At 45.4% G+C, this 14651-nt stretch overlaps 3 protein-coding genes across 6 annotated transcripts in view; 2 read left to right on the forward strand and 1 right to left on the reverse strand.

Annotated features, from left to right (window-relative positions):
* Nucleotides 1-1210, reverse strand: part of LOC120960114 (uncharacterized) — a 69515-nt gene extending 68305 nt beyond the window's left edge. Inside the window, exon 1 of one of the 3 annotated variants that reach the window (XM_049608241.1) lies at nt 1119-1210. The gene's annotated coding sequence lies outside the window, so the exon portion shown is untranslated. Of the gene's footprint in view, nt 1-693; nt 945-1059 lie in introns of those variants that run through there. The other 2 variants (XM_049608237.1, XM_049608242.1) reach the window with 2 other exon arrangements.
* Nucleotides 1211-1599: 389 nt separating this feature from the next.
* On the forward strand, nt 1600-2879 carry LOC120957442 (uncharacterized). Of its 2 annotated transcripts, none has more exons than XR_005751942.2 (3): nt 1600-1925; nt 2132-2452; nt 2511-2879. XR_005751942.2 is itself a non-coding variant. In XM_040379657.2 (3 exons), the coding sequence occupies exons 1-2, from the start codon at nt 1811-1813 to the stop codon at nt 2398-2400; spliced, it is 384 nt and encodes a 127-aa protein (XP_040235591.1). In that variant the 5' UTR covers nt 1601-1810; the 3' UTR covers nt 2401-2448; nt 2511-2879. The 2 variants fall into 2 exon arrangements, 1 of the variants encoding a protein (XP_040235591.1); XM_040379657.2 differs by having other exon boundaries at nt 1601-1925; nt 2132-2448.
* Nucleotides 2880-3496: 617 nt separating this feature from the next.
* Nucleotides 3497-14626, forward strand: LOC120954621 (repressor of RNA polymerase III transcription MAF1 homolog). Its single transcript, XM_040374703.2, has 3 exons — nt 3497-6162; nt 7941-8218; nt 10586-14626. Exons 1-3 carry the CDS (start codon nt 5818-5820, stop codon nt 10647-10649), a joined length of 687 nt encoding a protein of 228 aa, XP_040230637.1. The 5' UTR covers nt 3497-5817; the 3' UTR covers nt 10650-14626.
* Nucleotides 14627-14651: the final 25 nt, after the last annotated feature.

Genomic DNA, 14651 nt, shown 5'->3' on the forward strand with positions numbered 1-14651 from the left:
ACACACTAGCGCGCGTACACGTGTGCGTGTGTGTGTGTGCCCGTGCGGTGCTGGTTGCTATTATTATTGGCTTTTACGGCCACCCTCGGACCATAAACCGCCTCCTTGCCTCCTGCACCACCCACCGCAACCGTGGGGATGTTCTGCTACCCCGCTGTTCCTTCACCTCTTCCTTCTACTCCTTCCTACCTCCTTCCTACGAGACAACGGGATCGTTAATCACCCATCCACCGACCCGCCGGCCATCCCTGCCTGCCTAATGGCAATGTCATTTGCGGGGCCACTTTGCCTTACTGCCCCGTCTGTTCGCTCGGTATGGCAAGTATGATAAGCCGAATTACGATGTGCCAGTGTGTTATCACTGGGCTGCGTGCGTGCGTGCGTGCGTTCACGTTCTTCTCTTCCTTTTTTTCCCCCAATCCGTGCGCCCCTTCTCACGCCTCATCGTGTTACGTTCGGTGGGCCCTCCGCAATGCAGAGCCTCTCACGGGTGTTGTGTGTGGTTCCGCAATGTTTGGATAGCCAGCCACGAGATTAGAACCGCTTCTCGCTGCTGCTGTGTGGATGCTGTATTTCACTGATAATTCCTGCACACAGTCACTCCGCTGCTCCGCATAGCAGCGGCAGCAGCAAATATTGCACCTGGCGACGACCCGATTCCAATTGGATTCCACTAAGACAGGACAGACTCACACACTTTGACAGTGGCGCAAATACACTTGGGCCCTTGAGCACGGGGTACTTTTCCGCTCGTTCTGTTGGCAACTCCCGTGCCGGAGGATTATTGTTTTGCAGTGGCAGGACACACACACGGCACATTCCGTTCTTCACATCATTTGCGATTGAGCGTAGCTTTATGGGATGGTTGCAACCCACTACGACGACGACAACCACCATCACACACCGATGCCTGGCCTTGAAGGGTGAGGCGATTGCACGGGCGAATGCAAAGAAAACGGGACACCAGTCCCCCTCCCCCCACCTGGACGATATCGGTAACGGTGTTGAGGGTTGTGTAAGCTTGGCTAGAAAATGAAAACTTAAATAGCGAAACCCTACCAACACTGGCCACACTCGGACAAGCTGTACACGGGTTAAAGGTGCTTCCTCGCTTTTACCTTATCAATACGAGCGATGATCGAAAAGTTGAGCTCTGTATTGGGACGGGTACGGCCATCGATTTGCGTTGAGTGCTGTCAAGCGCGGTAGCCATGTTTTATTTATTGGGGTTTGACAGCAATTGACAATCGTACGCCCGTTTGACGAAAAAATCAAAATCATTTCTTTTATGATTTTTTTTTCGATTTTGAAGGCTGAAAAATATATTTTAAAAGGAACACATAAATGAGGAATTAATTTTACTACATTAAATCACTGGAACATCAAAATGGTGCTTATAGCTAAGATGTGATTCTGCATTAATTTATTTTAATTCATTTGAAATTGGATTCATTTTCTAGCAACAGTTTAAAAAGTGTTGGAGTTTCGATTCTACTCCAAATTCTTTAAAATCTATGATAATTTTCGCTTCGTTCTATTATCTCATGCTCATGTTGGGAGTTTCTTGTATTATTTTTTAACGAAACTTTAACTTGTGAACTGAACGAAAATGTCATGCCCACGGTTCATCGCCCCCCTGCCAGTTGTACGGCAGGCACGGATAATGCGTTTGGTGCGAGTTCTTTTGTTAGTTTTGCAAATGATCGGCCACTCGCAGTTGAAAAGCGTTCAACGGTAAACGGTCGCCATTTTACGCAAGCAAAAGTTATCATTGCAATCGTGCCTTGTAGGTGGCAATAAAGCGCACAAAATGGAAGACGCGATGGAAGCATTGAAAATAGCTGCAATCGATGCAGACGGAACTGCGTTTAAAGCTACAAATGAAAATAGTGAATGTGACCAGTTGACAGTACCAGCGGTCGACAGTAAGTAAAAACTATAGTAAACAGCGTATGTAATTTTACTCATTTCCGTATGAATCGCCATGGTCATAAAGGGGTATTTTCCATCGACTTGTCACGTCCTGTAGTTTGTTGTTGTTGTTGTTGTGTGTGTTGGAGTGTTTTTTTTTTTTGTTGCAAAGACAAGACCATCCGAAACATTTGTTAATCTTTCTTATTTCCGTGTGTAGTGAAACCAGAGATCTTTGTTGATGAAACCGGCGCTATGGATGCTGATGAAACCGATGAATCTTCGGAAGACGAAGACAATGATGTCAAAGATGAAAAGGTGCAACGAGAGACGTTGCAAGAAAACCTTCGTAATTGGGCCCTAAGTAACAAGGCGTCTAACGCCTGCATCGATAGCTTGTTGCGTCTCATGCGAAACAATCGCCTTTTTATCGATGTGCCGGATTCGGCAAGCGAGTTACTAGCGAGCCCCGAGCAGCCAAAGAAATAGTTGACCGCGGCTCCTGGTTGACCGAGTGAATATGTACCGCAGAAAATTGTAGGTAAATTAGCACTAAGTGTTTCCTTTGCAGTGTGTAACTCCTATTATTTCAATTTTAGATGCAGCCAGCTTACAGAATTAATCTGTAAATCATTTGCATTAGCAGGTCTAATGTTGCATTTCTCACAAGGATGCAAGAAGGATATTTAATTCGAATTCGATCTTACACCAAAGCTAGATACAAAGAGTGAAAATCTCAGCGTTTGTGAATATAGCCTGCCTTACATGGGTCGCAAATAGTTGATGCATATGTTTTGTCATACTCCAGAAGGAAGCTCCCCACTTACCGGGTAGGAACAAAGCCTTTCGTATAAATGAATTGTATAAATTGAATTAATATCGAGCATAATAATGAAATTACTACATGGCTTGTAATAATACAAATACATCGCACCACTTTTATGGAAGAATATGAGATTCTGTAGAGAGATTCAGTAGATTCAGTAGAGAAATTGTTTGAAATATAATTGGGTCATCAACACAAGGGTTAATCCTTTTCGGCGGATCGGAATTACGTCTCATCCGGAGCCAAAGTGCCCATCACTACAAACTTAACGAAACCGAATAAACTTCTAAAGTCAGGCCTAAATTCACTAAGAAATGCCCTGCATAACACACACTGTGGCTGATTCACATTCATTTGAATTCAATTTCATTTTAGAATAAATGAGACGTTTGGAGCTTATTTGCTTCTTCCCAAAACAGCTAGAATAGTACTTAAACTTATAATATAAACGCACTGACATTCTGCACACTTGCCCATCTCTACTCAAATCAGCTAAACATTCGGAAGGTATCGAACAATAATATCGAACGATAGAAATAACCAATTGCTTTGAAGCAAAACTCGATCGAAAACTGTAAATATTTCAAATTTGGTGATATTTCAGTGACATTTGAAATGAAAGAATACATAATTGTAATTAATGAGGTACTTGGCAGATTAAAACCTGAATTTACGTACCAGCTTTACCACCTTGGCGATCGTCGAATCCTGTCGATTGCTCTGCAATAAGCCCACCCGTACGGCTCTGCCCTACAGCTTGCGAAGGTAACCATCTTGCCAAACACTTTGCGTAGAACTTGCTAGCGATCAGATTCGTGTGCGTGTGTGCGACCGAAGAAATCATTGTGAAAGCCATCTCGCTACATCCAGTGTGTTTCGGAACGAGCGTTTTCCATTGTTTTCTGTGTGTTTTCTCTGTGTGTTGAGCGAGAAAAGAAGAAGCAGCTGAATAACAACAGTGGTCACCAGCGACAAACACGATCGACCTCACATTTCGATCGTAAACATCCAGCAACAAGGCGCCGCGAGAGCACACCCTCGGGGAAACTACCTTGTTCCCCCGCCATAGTTCTGCCTCAACCCGGTGTGTGCGTGTGTGAGTGTGACCCAGTAAAAGCAGCGAAAATGATGGAAAAATACAAGTCCTCTTTAGACAGCTATATGTAGCCTGGTGTCTAGGTGTGCGTGCGTGCGTGTGTGTGTGTGTGGTTACAATTTTCCAAATCTTTCTGAGCGAGCTGAAAAAGGTACAAGAAAGCGAACAAAACAAACTTGATGCACTACCCGTAAGTGGTGCATATTTTCCGTTCGATTACATTCCGAAGGCAACGCGCGATACAGCGAAGCGTCAGGAAAAGGGTGTTGTGCAGGGTGTGCAGCAGCAGGGAGCAACACAAAAGCTCGGGAGAATAGAAGAAGAAAAAGCAACAAAAAAACTTGCCTCTGTGTGTGGTGCAGTGCGTCGTGTTTTCGGTGCGTTTGTGTGTGTGTATGCGTGTGTTTGTACACAGTGCGTAAGTGCGTACGGGTGTACCTATTTTCGTATGCGTGCGTGAAGAGCCTCCCCTCTCCGCACTAGCTACTCGAGCTCCTCCGAAACGTGTTTTTTCGTGAAAATGCGCTAGAAGTTTCCCGTACTTCTTGTTTCTTGTGGGGAAAAGTGTGTCACAAGCCACACGAAAGCAAAGATATCCTGTTTTTCTGACGCGCGCGCGTGCATATGTGTGTGTGTGAGAGAGAAAGATAATTATTGACAAAAGCGCTTACATTACCGAAGCCTGTGTTGAAGGTCAGCACAAGGATTTCGACTAAGGAAAAGGTATAAATTGCCGCGCCGACATCGATGCAAAGTTTGCCGCTACCGTTACGAAAGCGAGGCCTCTACGAATTGACGGTAAAATTGATAATTTGACCATATAAACAAAGAAAGGCGGTGGAAGTGAACAGAACGACGACAACTACAACAACAACATCCGACCAAGAAAAACAAGAAGAAGAAGCCCTCCGTCTGTGTACAAACGAAACGACGGGTGAATCGTTTCGTAAACGCGCATCCAAGTGTGCGTGCCAAGCGTGCGTCAGCATCGTCGCACACCACTACACGGACAGCTCTGCTCGGTGACGCAGTGCTCTGCCTAATAACAGTGTGTGTTTTCGAATCTTCTTTCCGCTTTGTGCTGAAAAGCGGTTCCTGCTGACCACTGAACAAATCCAACGGGATAAATAAAGGGTTAGAAAAACCCGCGGATACCAACGCGATAAACGATTGGCGTTACTACCACTACTACTACTACTACGATTACTTGCCAGGTAGCCGGCAAGGGCAAGACACGCTTTCTCCGTACTTAAATGAGCCCGCAACAACCAGTCGCCTTCGTTGCCGTCGTCCCCGCCACCGCTAACAGCAGCAGCCAGCAGCACCGTATTAATAGCAGCAGTCGGAGCCGCCACCCCCAGCAGGTCGCGAGCACGAAACTGTTCAAGAAGAAGCTCTGCGTTCACCCGACGACCATGTTCAGAATCGTGCCGATGATCAGCAACGGCCTGATAAGATCGCCCAAGATGGTCAAATACTCAGCCGCCCCGTGCCGGAGTTGCCCGACGGTGTGCCACCAGCCACTGCTGTACTAAGAAGCGCGCGCGCGTTTGTGTGTGAGAGTGTGGTGTTACCGCGCCCCCCTGATCACTGTTCGTCAGTCGTCCAGTTTGGCCAGTTTTGCAGCGCGCGGCCCCCTGTAGCTTTGTAAGCGTACCATAAATAAGGCATCGTTTAACTATTGGTTTGGTGAAACAGTTGTAAGCACTACTACACAACAACGAGACAAAGAGAGAGAGAAAAGCACAAGAACAACCTGTGCCGAACATTGTGGATTATAATAGCAAAACATATCGAAGAAAATATTGTTCAACAACAACACACATATACACACTAAGGAAAACCCAATAAGAAACACAAGAGACCGTAAAGATCGATTGTGCATCAACGAGAGGATAATCGTTGTAACTTCCTGCCCCCCACCCATCAAGTTGGGCATTGTTTTTGCATTGACACACCTGGAAAACAGCTCCCCGAAATCAAGATGAAGCTGCTGGAAAGTACCCGGTTCGAGGCGGTCAACAACAAGCTGCACATCCAGACCGGCGACAGCACGATCTACGGCCGGATCGAGTCGTACTCGTGCAAGATGGCGGGCAACGATAAGGCCCTGTACAAGCGGTTCACCTCGGAGCAGGCTCCGACCGATCTGCAGGCCCTGTCGCCGCCGCAAACCCTGCAGGACATGTCGCCCCAGATCCTGCGCAGCAGCCTGTCCGGGGACGAGGGCGTCACGCTGTGTGATACGATTTCGCGCAAGACGCTGTTCTACCTGATCGCGACGCTGAACGCCGCGTTCGAGCCGGACTATGACTTCAGCGATGCTAGGGTAAGAGAAAGAGGTTGCAAATCGAAGCAAGCGACGAAATTCTTTTACTCGAATGGGCAAAAGGGTGGGACTAAATCCCTTCAAAGGGGGGATAATGCGCCATTACTAATACCACTTTGAGTAGGCCTGGTTGGTGCACGTAGTTTACTCGTCGGAAAGGGGAGAAAATGCGCCTTTTCTTTTAAATCACATTTTTCCCTTTTTTTTGAAACAGAACAAACCCTTGTTTGACCTTGCCACTGGGGCAGCCGGAGCAATCACATTTAACCCGACAACAGAAAAAGGGGAACCAAAAATAAAGCGAAAAATACACTCCCAACTTTCGTAGCAGATGTAATGCTGCAAAGAAGGAAGAAAATAGCAGGTGAAAACACAGCTCCTTGGTAGTTTGTTTTCAGCTGCGTACACAGAACAAAAAAAATGCTTCTCACCCACTTGCCGCCTCAGCACAACAAACCGAATCTGTTTCCTCGCCGGGTGGGGGAAATCAGCATCCCCATAAACCTCGCCAATCTTTATTAGTAAACAGTACGTTCTTGCGTCTGTGTGGGGCGAACGAGCGCGCGCGCGCAAAAATTGCTATGCTGAGGTGGGACTGGGGGTATCCTTGACATAGCGCGAGGCAGGATGGGGGTGTAGTGCGGTGGCCAGAAAGACAACCAGCCGCTGCGGTGTCCGATGGTCATGTTCTGCTATATTTATAGTTGTTTTGCTCTGTGCAGCGAGAAAAGGCCGTGTGTCCGTTGTTATTTGCGTCACGCGCGCTGCTCCTCTGGGTCGATACATAATTTTGTTTTGGTTTTTATTTGTTTTATTCAACCTTTGTGTGTGAGAAGTGTACGTCGTTTAGTGTTTGCTTGCTCTCAGAATATTTAGCATCATAACAGTAATTTCCATTAATATTTGCTCCCAAAGACCAATCGCACGATTGATCGGTGCGATCATAAATAAGGGTCTCTCGATGGTGGAGAGTTTAATTTTTCCGGTCTTGATTGCCTTTTGCCAACCAACAATGCACACACACGGGCACACATCAACAAAACTGGTTATCGACCCTTGAACGTTCTCCTGTTGCCTTCATAAACGGATACCATAAACAGAAGAGCGCTTACGCGTAGCTGCTAACACACACGCCTTATGCTACCCATCATGGGCATGGGCTTACGATGCTTGTTTTGAAGATTCCTCACCAGTGCGGGCACTGATGTAATAACCACCCGACCTCCGTCTGGGGTTGTTTTGTTTCAGCCTCAACCGCAGACAGCTGCGGTGTGATGTGGTGCAACGGACGTAAGATGGAGATGGTCACTATCATTTATCTGGAAAGTTAATCGTTTCTCTAGATTTTTATGCAGCATTTCGGTGCAATAAATTGGATGGAAGTATCTCATTTTGTGTAAAATTGAGACCCTTATTCCAACAATTAAATCAGGAGATTTTATAGCTTTTATATAACAACATGAATATTGTCGCCTCTCTGTGTTTGTCCCTTTTTATGACAAAAAAGTCTGAGGAAGTACAGTATTCAAATAAGAACTAACTGGCCCCTTCCAACTCATCTTTACAATATCATTTGTAGGTTGTGTAGTACTTCTCACATGTGTGTGCGTGTGTTTTCAATGGAAAAACCATCGCCTCTGCGCCATACAGCGTATCGCCATTTGCATAAATTTCCCTACCCCTTTTCCCGTCTCGTGATCACACTATATGCTCGCTCCAGCAGACGATAATAATGACTAACGTGAACCGTTCTTTCTCTCCTCTCCCGCCTTGCCCAGAGCCATGAGTTCAGCAAGGAACCGTCGCTGCAGTGGGTGCTGAACTCGATCGAGGGCAACCTGGGCCCGGTGGCGGGCGAACAGTACAGCAAGATCCGCCACGCCCTCTGGACGACGATCGAGGACGAGATCTCGCTGAAGGACTGCGACATCTACAGCTACAATCCGGACCTGAACTCGGACCCGTTCGGCGAGCCGGGCTGCCTCTGGTCGTTCAACTACTTCTTCTACAACAAGAAGCTGAAGCGCATCGTTTTCTTCCACTGCCGTGCGATCAAGTGAGTATTTGGGGCGCGCGCGCGCGCACGCTTTCCCCCAAGGAGGGGTGGGGTGAGGTCAAGCACTTTGTCGGGGCGTCACAAACACACCACCACCCCTCCTTATAAACGCGTTTTGTTGATGCGTTTCGGTTTGTTTTCGGCGCTCCGAAAAAAAGAGGCAAAGAAGAGGCAACGTGCGTTTGGATACGGTCTAGTGCTGCTAGTGACCAGCCCGCGGAAAATGTACAGGCATCGGCTTTGTTTTGTGTTTATTTACGAGCAGTTTGCGCCCTCCAATACGTTGACCCCCGAGCGTGATCGAATGAAATATCATCAAACGGTTGCAATTAATTCCATTTTTTTGTGGTGTGGTGTTGCTGCTTGTTATAAACTAATCGCAATTTCATATATTTGCGATGCAATTTGAGCTGAAAAAAACGCTATTGTGGCTTTCTTTCGCCCTACCTATCTGCTGTTATGTTAATTCCGTGCGAGAAATGTCTGCTGCAAATATTATTCACTAGCTGGATGCATATTTAAAATGCCCTCCTCTCAGCAGCCGGGGCCAGCAGAGCTTCACCCACGAAGCGTTAAATAGTTCCGCTGGCAGCACCACAAACGGGGGTTGCAAAAGGTGATTGCTGTCTGTCTTGTGGGCCTTACCGTTTGCGCAAATACATATTTCATAAGCGAGAAAAGAAGTGCGGTACGTCGTATCGTTGTTTTGTTTTGGAGTTTGCAGATTTCGTTATATCCGCGCGCTAAAAGAGGATGCTTTTCGCAACAAAAAAAGAAGTAAAATATCGGCAACCCGCCGCCGCCGCCGCCCTTTACTGAGCGTGTAACGATGTGCGCACTGACGTGCGGAATGCAATTTTAGGTTTGCGTTTTCGTTGAACCTTAAAAAGCAACAATTGCTCGCTCTCGTGTGCGCCTGTCGTCGTCTAATGTGTGTGCTCTGTGTGTGTTTCGGCAAGCAGATTCCAAAGTATTTTTAGACAAAACATTGATCAAACGCTTGAAACGGTGCGCACACCGCTTTCGGTGGGTAGAAGAAGGTAGACGCTTTTTCATCTCTTCTAACCATGACTCCATTTGAGTTACAGGGTTTTCCAGGAGTTCTGATAGCTGTGGGACACTATCTTAACTCTTTCTAAGGGGAAATGAACTTTATATGATGAGAGAAGAGACTCTATAGTACCCATTTTGGATTCCTATTGGATTTGTCCATCAAGGGTGCTATAGGCTGGTATTATTGAATCCGTTCGTAGCGGGAACGTACGGCGCTCAAATGAAATTCTAGGGATGGCAACACATTTCTTGAGCCCGGTCCTACAACGACGCAGTGAATAACTGTATCAACCATCTAGTACGTTAGGAAAATGAGTGTCGGTACGTACGCCGCCGCTACGAACGGAATCAATAATACCAGCCATAGAGTCCAATTGCTTTCACATATAGTTCATTTCGTGTAAGAAAGAGTCCCACAAGTATCCCCTGAAAACCCCTGTATTGCTGAACATGAAAGATTGCAATGGAAATGCATGTAGTTTGTGGTTTAATGTAGTCTCATTACATTAAATGCTGCTTTTTACGGGTTCGTTAATCTTGCTGTGTGTGTCGCACGTATCAGAAGCCCTTACTGACGATCAATGTGTGTGTGTGTGTGCCAAAAACAACAAGCAACAGCAAAGTTTTGTCGGATAAGGTTAACCAAGCCCCTAGCCTAACCCATGATCGTCGATGCTAGTCGATGACTCAAGCATAAATGAGCCAAAGTAGGGCGAAAGCCTCCTAACTGTGTAACGATCTCTTTCTCTCTCTTTTTCCCGTCCAAACATAGTTAATTTTTTTTTGCTCAAAATTTAACGACTTTTACTGACGGTACCAGTACGTTTCCAACACTTTTACTCGCCACTATAACTAAACCCACTGCTTTGTTTATGCATTCATAAAATCCTCACTCCACTCCCCGCCATAAAGCGGGGCGAGAAGTTCCTTCGTTTATCAAAACAGAACGTGCCAGAATAGTTCCAGCGTTCCGTCGCCGGGGTAGAACGGTCCCACCGGCTCGAAGCTGCCGATGTAGGCAAAAATGTCTTTCCGCGATCGATTTTCCTACAACCCCGGTTGTGCTATAAATAAATGCACAACACACACACACACACACTGCACGATGGGTACAAAGCGTTTGTTAAGACCAGCCGGCCAGCCAAACGCCAAAAGGGGTCCAGTTATTGCAATAAGGCCATTACCGGTGGGGAGCTGGGTGATTTATTTATTGAACACTTTGTTGATTTGTTGATTCTCTTTTTTGTGTCTTTTTAACTGTTGTGTACTAAAATCTGGCTCTTTTTATCTATTTTTTTTCTCTCCCTTTTTCAGCTCGGTTTATGTGGACTCTGGATTTTCGAGCGATTTCGCAATGGAAGATGACGAATGTTACTAAATGCCAGGACGATTTGCCGACTCCCTAAGACAACCCTTATGCGAGGGATACGGCTAACCGATCGAAAAGGAGACTTTTTCCCATCCACGCGATCGTTTGACCTTTGATTATAACTTTTTCTAACTTCTTTTAACAATAGCTTTATATAGCATCATGACGAGACCAAATTGCCGTCTGATATCGTTTTTTTTCCTTTTTTTCGTTTTCAATTTGTCAACCACGATGAACATTTAAAATTGTGTGTTTCAATTACAAGGAGCTTAGTGTTTTTCTTAGCGAAACTTAACGATAAAAAAGAGAGCACATACAAACGCACACACGTACACACACCTTATCTATAACAGCGCTAAAACGAATAAGCTTTTTGAACGTTTTGAGCGCATTTGCAAACTTGATCTACATTACTTACTTTAATTTACTTATTTTCCCCCCTTATTACATTCTCTTTTTTCATTCAATTTATAATTTGTACGTTTGCCTGTGTGTGTGCGTGTGATTTTGTGTTGTTGTGTGCTTTTACAAAAAAAACAATTTACAATCAATTCTTTTAAGTTACTGTAGGCATTATTCTTCTTTGTGCGTGTGCTTTAAAGGCACCGATTTTGTGGGCACTCTCAGCAAGAAGTCATTAACAACCTCTACGTATGAACAATATTTCTTCGATATACATACATATATATATACACACAATGTAACGCTAGTAATTCACACTACCCGGCAATGTGCAAAGTGCATCGCATGCAGCAAAACAACAGCAGCAGCAACGTCAGCAGCAACATCAGCAGCAGCACCGAGCTATTATTGCGGAAGTATCATGCTAAGAGTAGAGAGAAACAAAAAAGAATTAAACAACAGTTTAAGCAGGAATAATACCAACCAAACCAAGAACCAAGACACGGCACCGTTACGTGAGGGCAGGTGAGAGCTGCGGCGTGAGAACTCGCGTAACGGTGAGTGCGCGATGCTGGCAATGTGTAGCCAACTGGAGCAGCGGGCGAGAGCTTAATAAGATAAATACTGTTTAGTTTAGGTAAGGCGAGAAGGTAGGAGAAGCTAAGGGGGTGGGGGGGGGCGAGTGGGGTATGGAATGTTTGCTCCATCTATCAGTTCCCCGAGGTGGTGAGGCCTTCCTCATGCCCGTGCTATAAGTACATGTGGTGAATGCGCTAATGCCGCTCACGAAACACATGCTCTCGTGGATTATGACAAGAGACAGAGACAGACAGCGCAAAAAGGGCAAAGGAAGATTTTATTTGTGCTCATAAAGAGCGGTCGGAAGCGGAACAACACATACAACAACACACCTTCCAAAACAGGTAGCGTTTTCCGGTAGGGAAAAATGTGTGTTTAGTAGTGTTTTCGATGGAATAAGACAGACACACGGCGGCGTGGAGTCATTCTCCCGCACAGTTAAAGTGTTTTGTCGAGGGCTCACACAGAGGGTAGCCGTTAGTAAAAGCTTAGTGGTAAGGTAGTTCTGCTCTTCCGCGAAATCTCCAGCCAAGCGTTTGTATGTGATCGTCCCTCGTGGTGACGATCAACAACATCCTTCGGTCTGTGTGGTTTCCCAGTTGGTGAGATTGCCCCTGTTTGCTGTTTGCGCACGACGCGTGTGGCGACTTTTGTCCCCTTTCGCTGGGCTCTCCAAGCTGAGCTCGAGGGGGTAAAAAGAAGGAGCGCACAGTGAAGGATATATCCTATTCCAGCACTGCTATCGTCTCCATTTTTATCACCATCACCGCCACGATGCCTCGCCCGCAAACAGGGAGCAGTGTGTAGGTACACTGAGAGGGATAGGGCGGTTCCCGGCGGCAAACATCGACGGGACGGGAAGTGGAGAAACCTCCCCCTGCAAACCATCCTTGAATGCACATCACCATTGTGTGATGGGGGAAATCGTCTCCAAACAAAAGGGCATCGGCATTGAAAACATTAATAGGGAAGGGCATTGATGACCTTTCGTTTTTGGTTTTTGTGCCCGTGTCCACCATTCCCGTCCACCATCGACATTGTGTCCTGGTGTCCGATGGTGGGACCGCACGTGAGAACTATTTCACTGACTGTACCAATTTTGTGATATTAGATTCGTAAGTTTTATTCGTCTTTCGCCCCTCATCAGCTCATCGGGTTCCAATGGCTTTCAATACCATCCACAGCAAAACAGCTCTTTCTTTGGCATATATTTTGTTTTAATAGAAGGATGCATTTCCCTTCACACTAAAAGCGGTAAATCTTACCATACAATGCAACCGTTTGCAAATTTTAAACGTTCATAGTAATGCTGATATCCTTACATACAAAAAGGACACAAAACATGATAATCCCTAAGCGCTCTATTGTAGGGAGACAGGCACGATACATCTCAGCGATGGTTCCCAGGCAAATCCGTAGTCGCTGTCACTGTCGTCACACTGCACATCCGCAGTCTCGCGCGCTGTACGTACGTACGGGGTCCACACCGTGTTTGGTCGTGCTATCTTATCTATCTAATCACAGCGCAAGATAGATAGGTAGGTAAAAAAAAGCGCGGCCAAACAAATAACAAACATCTTCGTGATTCATCAAATTACAAGCTCTGAAGTACAAAACCTCTACACGAAATGTGATAAGTAGCTTTTAGACCACGGGGGGACATAATAACAACCGAGTCGAGTTACCGGCAAAAGGGGGACAACCACGGCTTGCACGGAAATTGCGCTCGTACGTACAGTAAGACGTGAGACGTGACAAAACGGGGCTCCTCTCTGTCCAGTCGATCAGTTGGAAATTGGAAAGCAAAGATGAGATGAGATGTGGCTGAGCCGCCGTTCCCAATTCCGACCCCACCCCGCACTACTAGCAGGCAAAATGATCTCGTTTAGGGAGGACAGTGTTATTTATCGTAACCTAGCATTATATTAGCAGCAGCACTACGGGAGAACAGTGCTATGGGACGGAATTGAGGGACGCGCAAGAAGCAGCATTATTACATTCATGCCAGTGGTGCGGCAAGCTATTTGCGGGTTTGTTTGGCAACGGAACCGTCACAGTATCAGTCTGTATCAGTTGGTAAACATACGGAATCATCAATTTTCAAGACACCACCTTGTTTTATCTGCTGTTTATCATAAACACATCTACCCTGATAAGCAGAGCGTCCGATGTAGCTGTTGTTTAACGGTGTAGCCAACATTTGAGTAATGTAATCCTGTCCTTTTCTGCTAGTAGGAAGGATAGGGGGAGCACAATTTTTACGCTAATCACAAGATTAACGCATGCAACTGTATCTTTGGTGTGAGAAAGCATCCGATACAAACAAGTTTCTTTCGATATCGGCAACTTAAGTCGGTTAAATATGGACTAGAGAGAGCAATGAATGTCTCAAGCATACTATTTTTTCTAATTGAAATGAGCTGCTGTGTATTAGAAAGTACCAGGTGATCGAGAGGGCGAATATTTAATAAAAGTTATAAATACACACACACACCTACACATACTATATACAACACAACAACAGTAAAATTAAACTAATGATAAAAAAACAGAAACGTTTCCGTAGGTGAACAGCGCAATACACACAGAAATGTCAATGCAGCAGCAAAATGTTAATGCAAAAATACACCATTACTACTTTTTGAACCCTTGCAAACAAGCAAACAAACAAAAATCTGCCCTTTTTCGAACCGTTCGATATCTTTGTTAAGGTTTAAACTCTCTAGCACTTGCACACTTGAAAGATAGCAATTCAGAAGAGAAGAAAGATATGTTAAAAAGAAAGGGCCAAAACAAAACAATAGAAAAGAAGAGAAATGTTTGCAGCAGCAAAGCGCATACCAAGCGCTCGCGCGAAACCAAGCGATGTATGTGTGTGTGATTGTGTGCACCACTTTATCATTATTTTTAATGTATTCTCTTTAGACAAATGCAAGATAGCAGAGAGCAACAAAACACACCCGCGTAAATGGTTAAGGATAATAAAATATGGAGAGAAAACAAAATCGTTTTAAAAATGTAAAACAAAAG

The sequence above is a fragment of the Anopheles coluzzii genome, chromosome 3 (genome assembly GCF_943734685.1).
Source record: "Anopheles coluzzii chromosome 3, AcolN3, whole genome shotgun sequence".
NCBI lineage: Eukaryota > Metazoa > Arthropoda > Insecta > Diptera > Culicidae > Anopheles > Anopheles coluzzii.

Coding starts and splice junctions, on each gene's coding strand:
- LOC120957442 (XM_040379657.2), top strand. CDS start 1,811: ATGGAAGACGCGATGGAAGCATTGAAAATAGCTGCAATCGATGCAGAC. Junction 1,926..2,131: donor GACAGTACCAGCGGTCGACA/GTAAGTAAAAAC, acceptor TTCCGTGTGTAG/TGAAACCAGAGATCTTTGTT.
- LOC120954621 (XM_040374703.2), top strand. CDS start 5,818: ATGAAGCTGCTGGAAAGTACCCGGTTCGAGGCGGTCAACAACAAGCTG. Junction 6,163..7,940: donor ATGACTTCAGCGATGCTAGG/GTAAGAGAAAGA, acceptor CGCCTTGCCCAG/AGCCATGAGTTCAGCAAGGA. Junction 8,219..10,585: donor TTCCACTGCCGTGCGATCAA/GTGAGTATTTGG, acceptor TCCCTTTTTCAG/CTCGGTTTATGTGGACTCTG.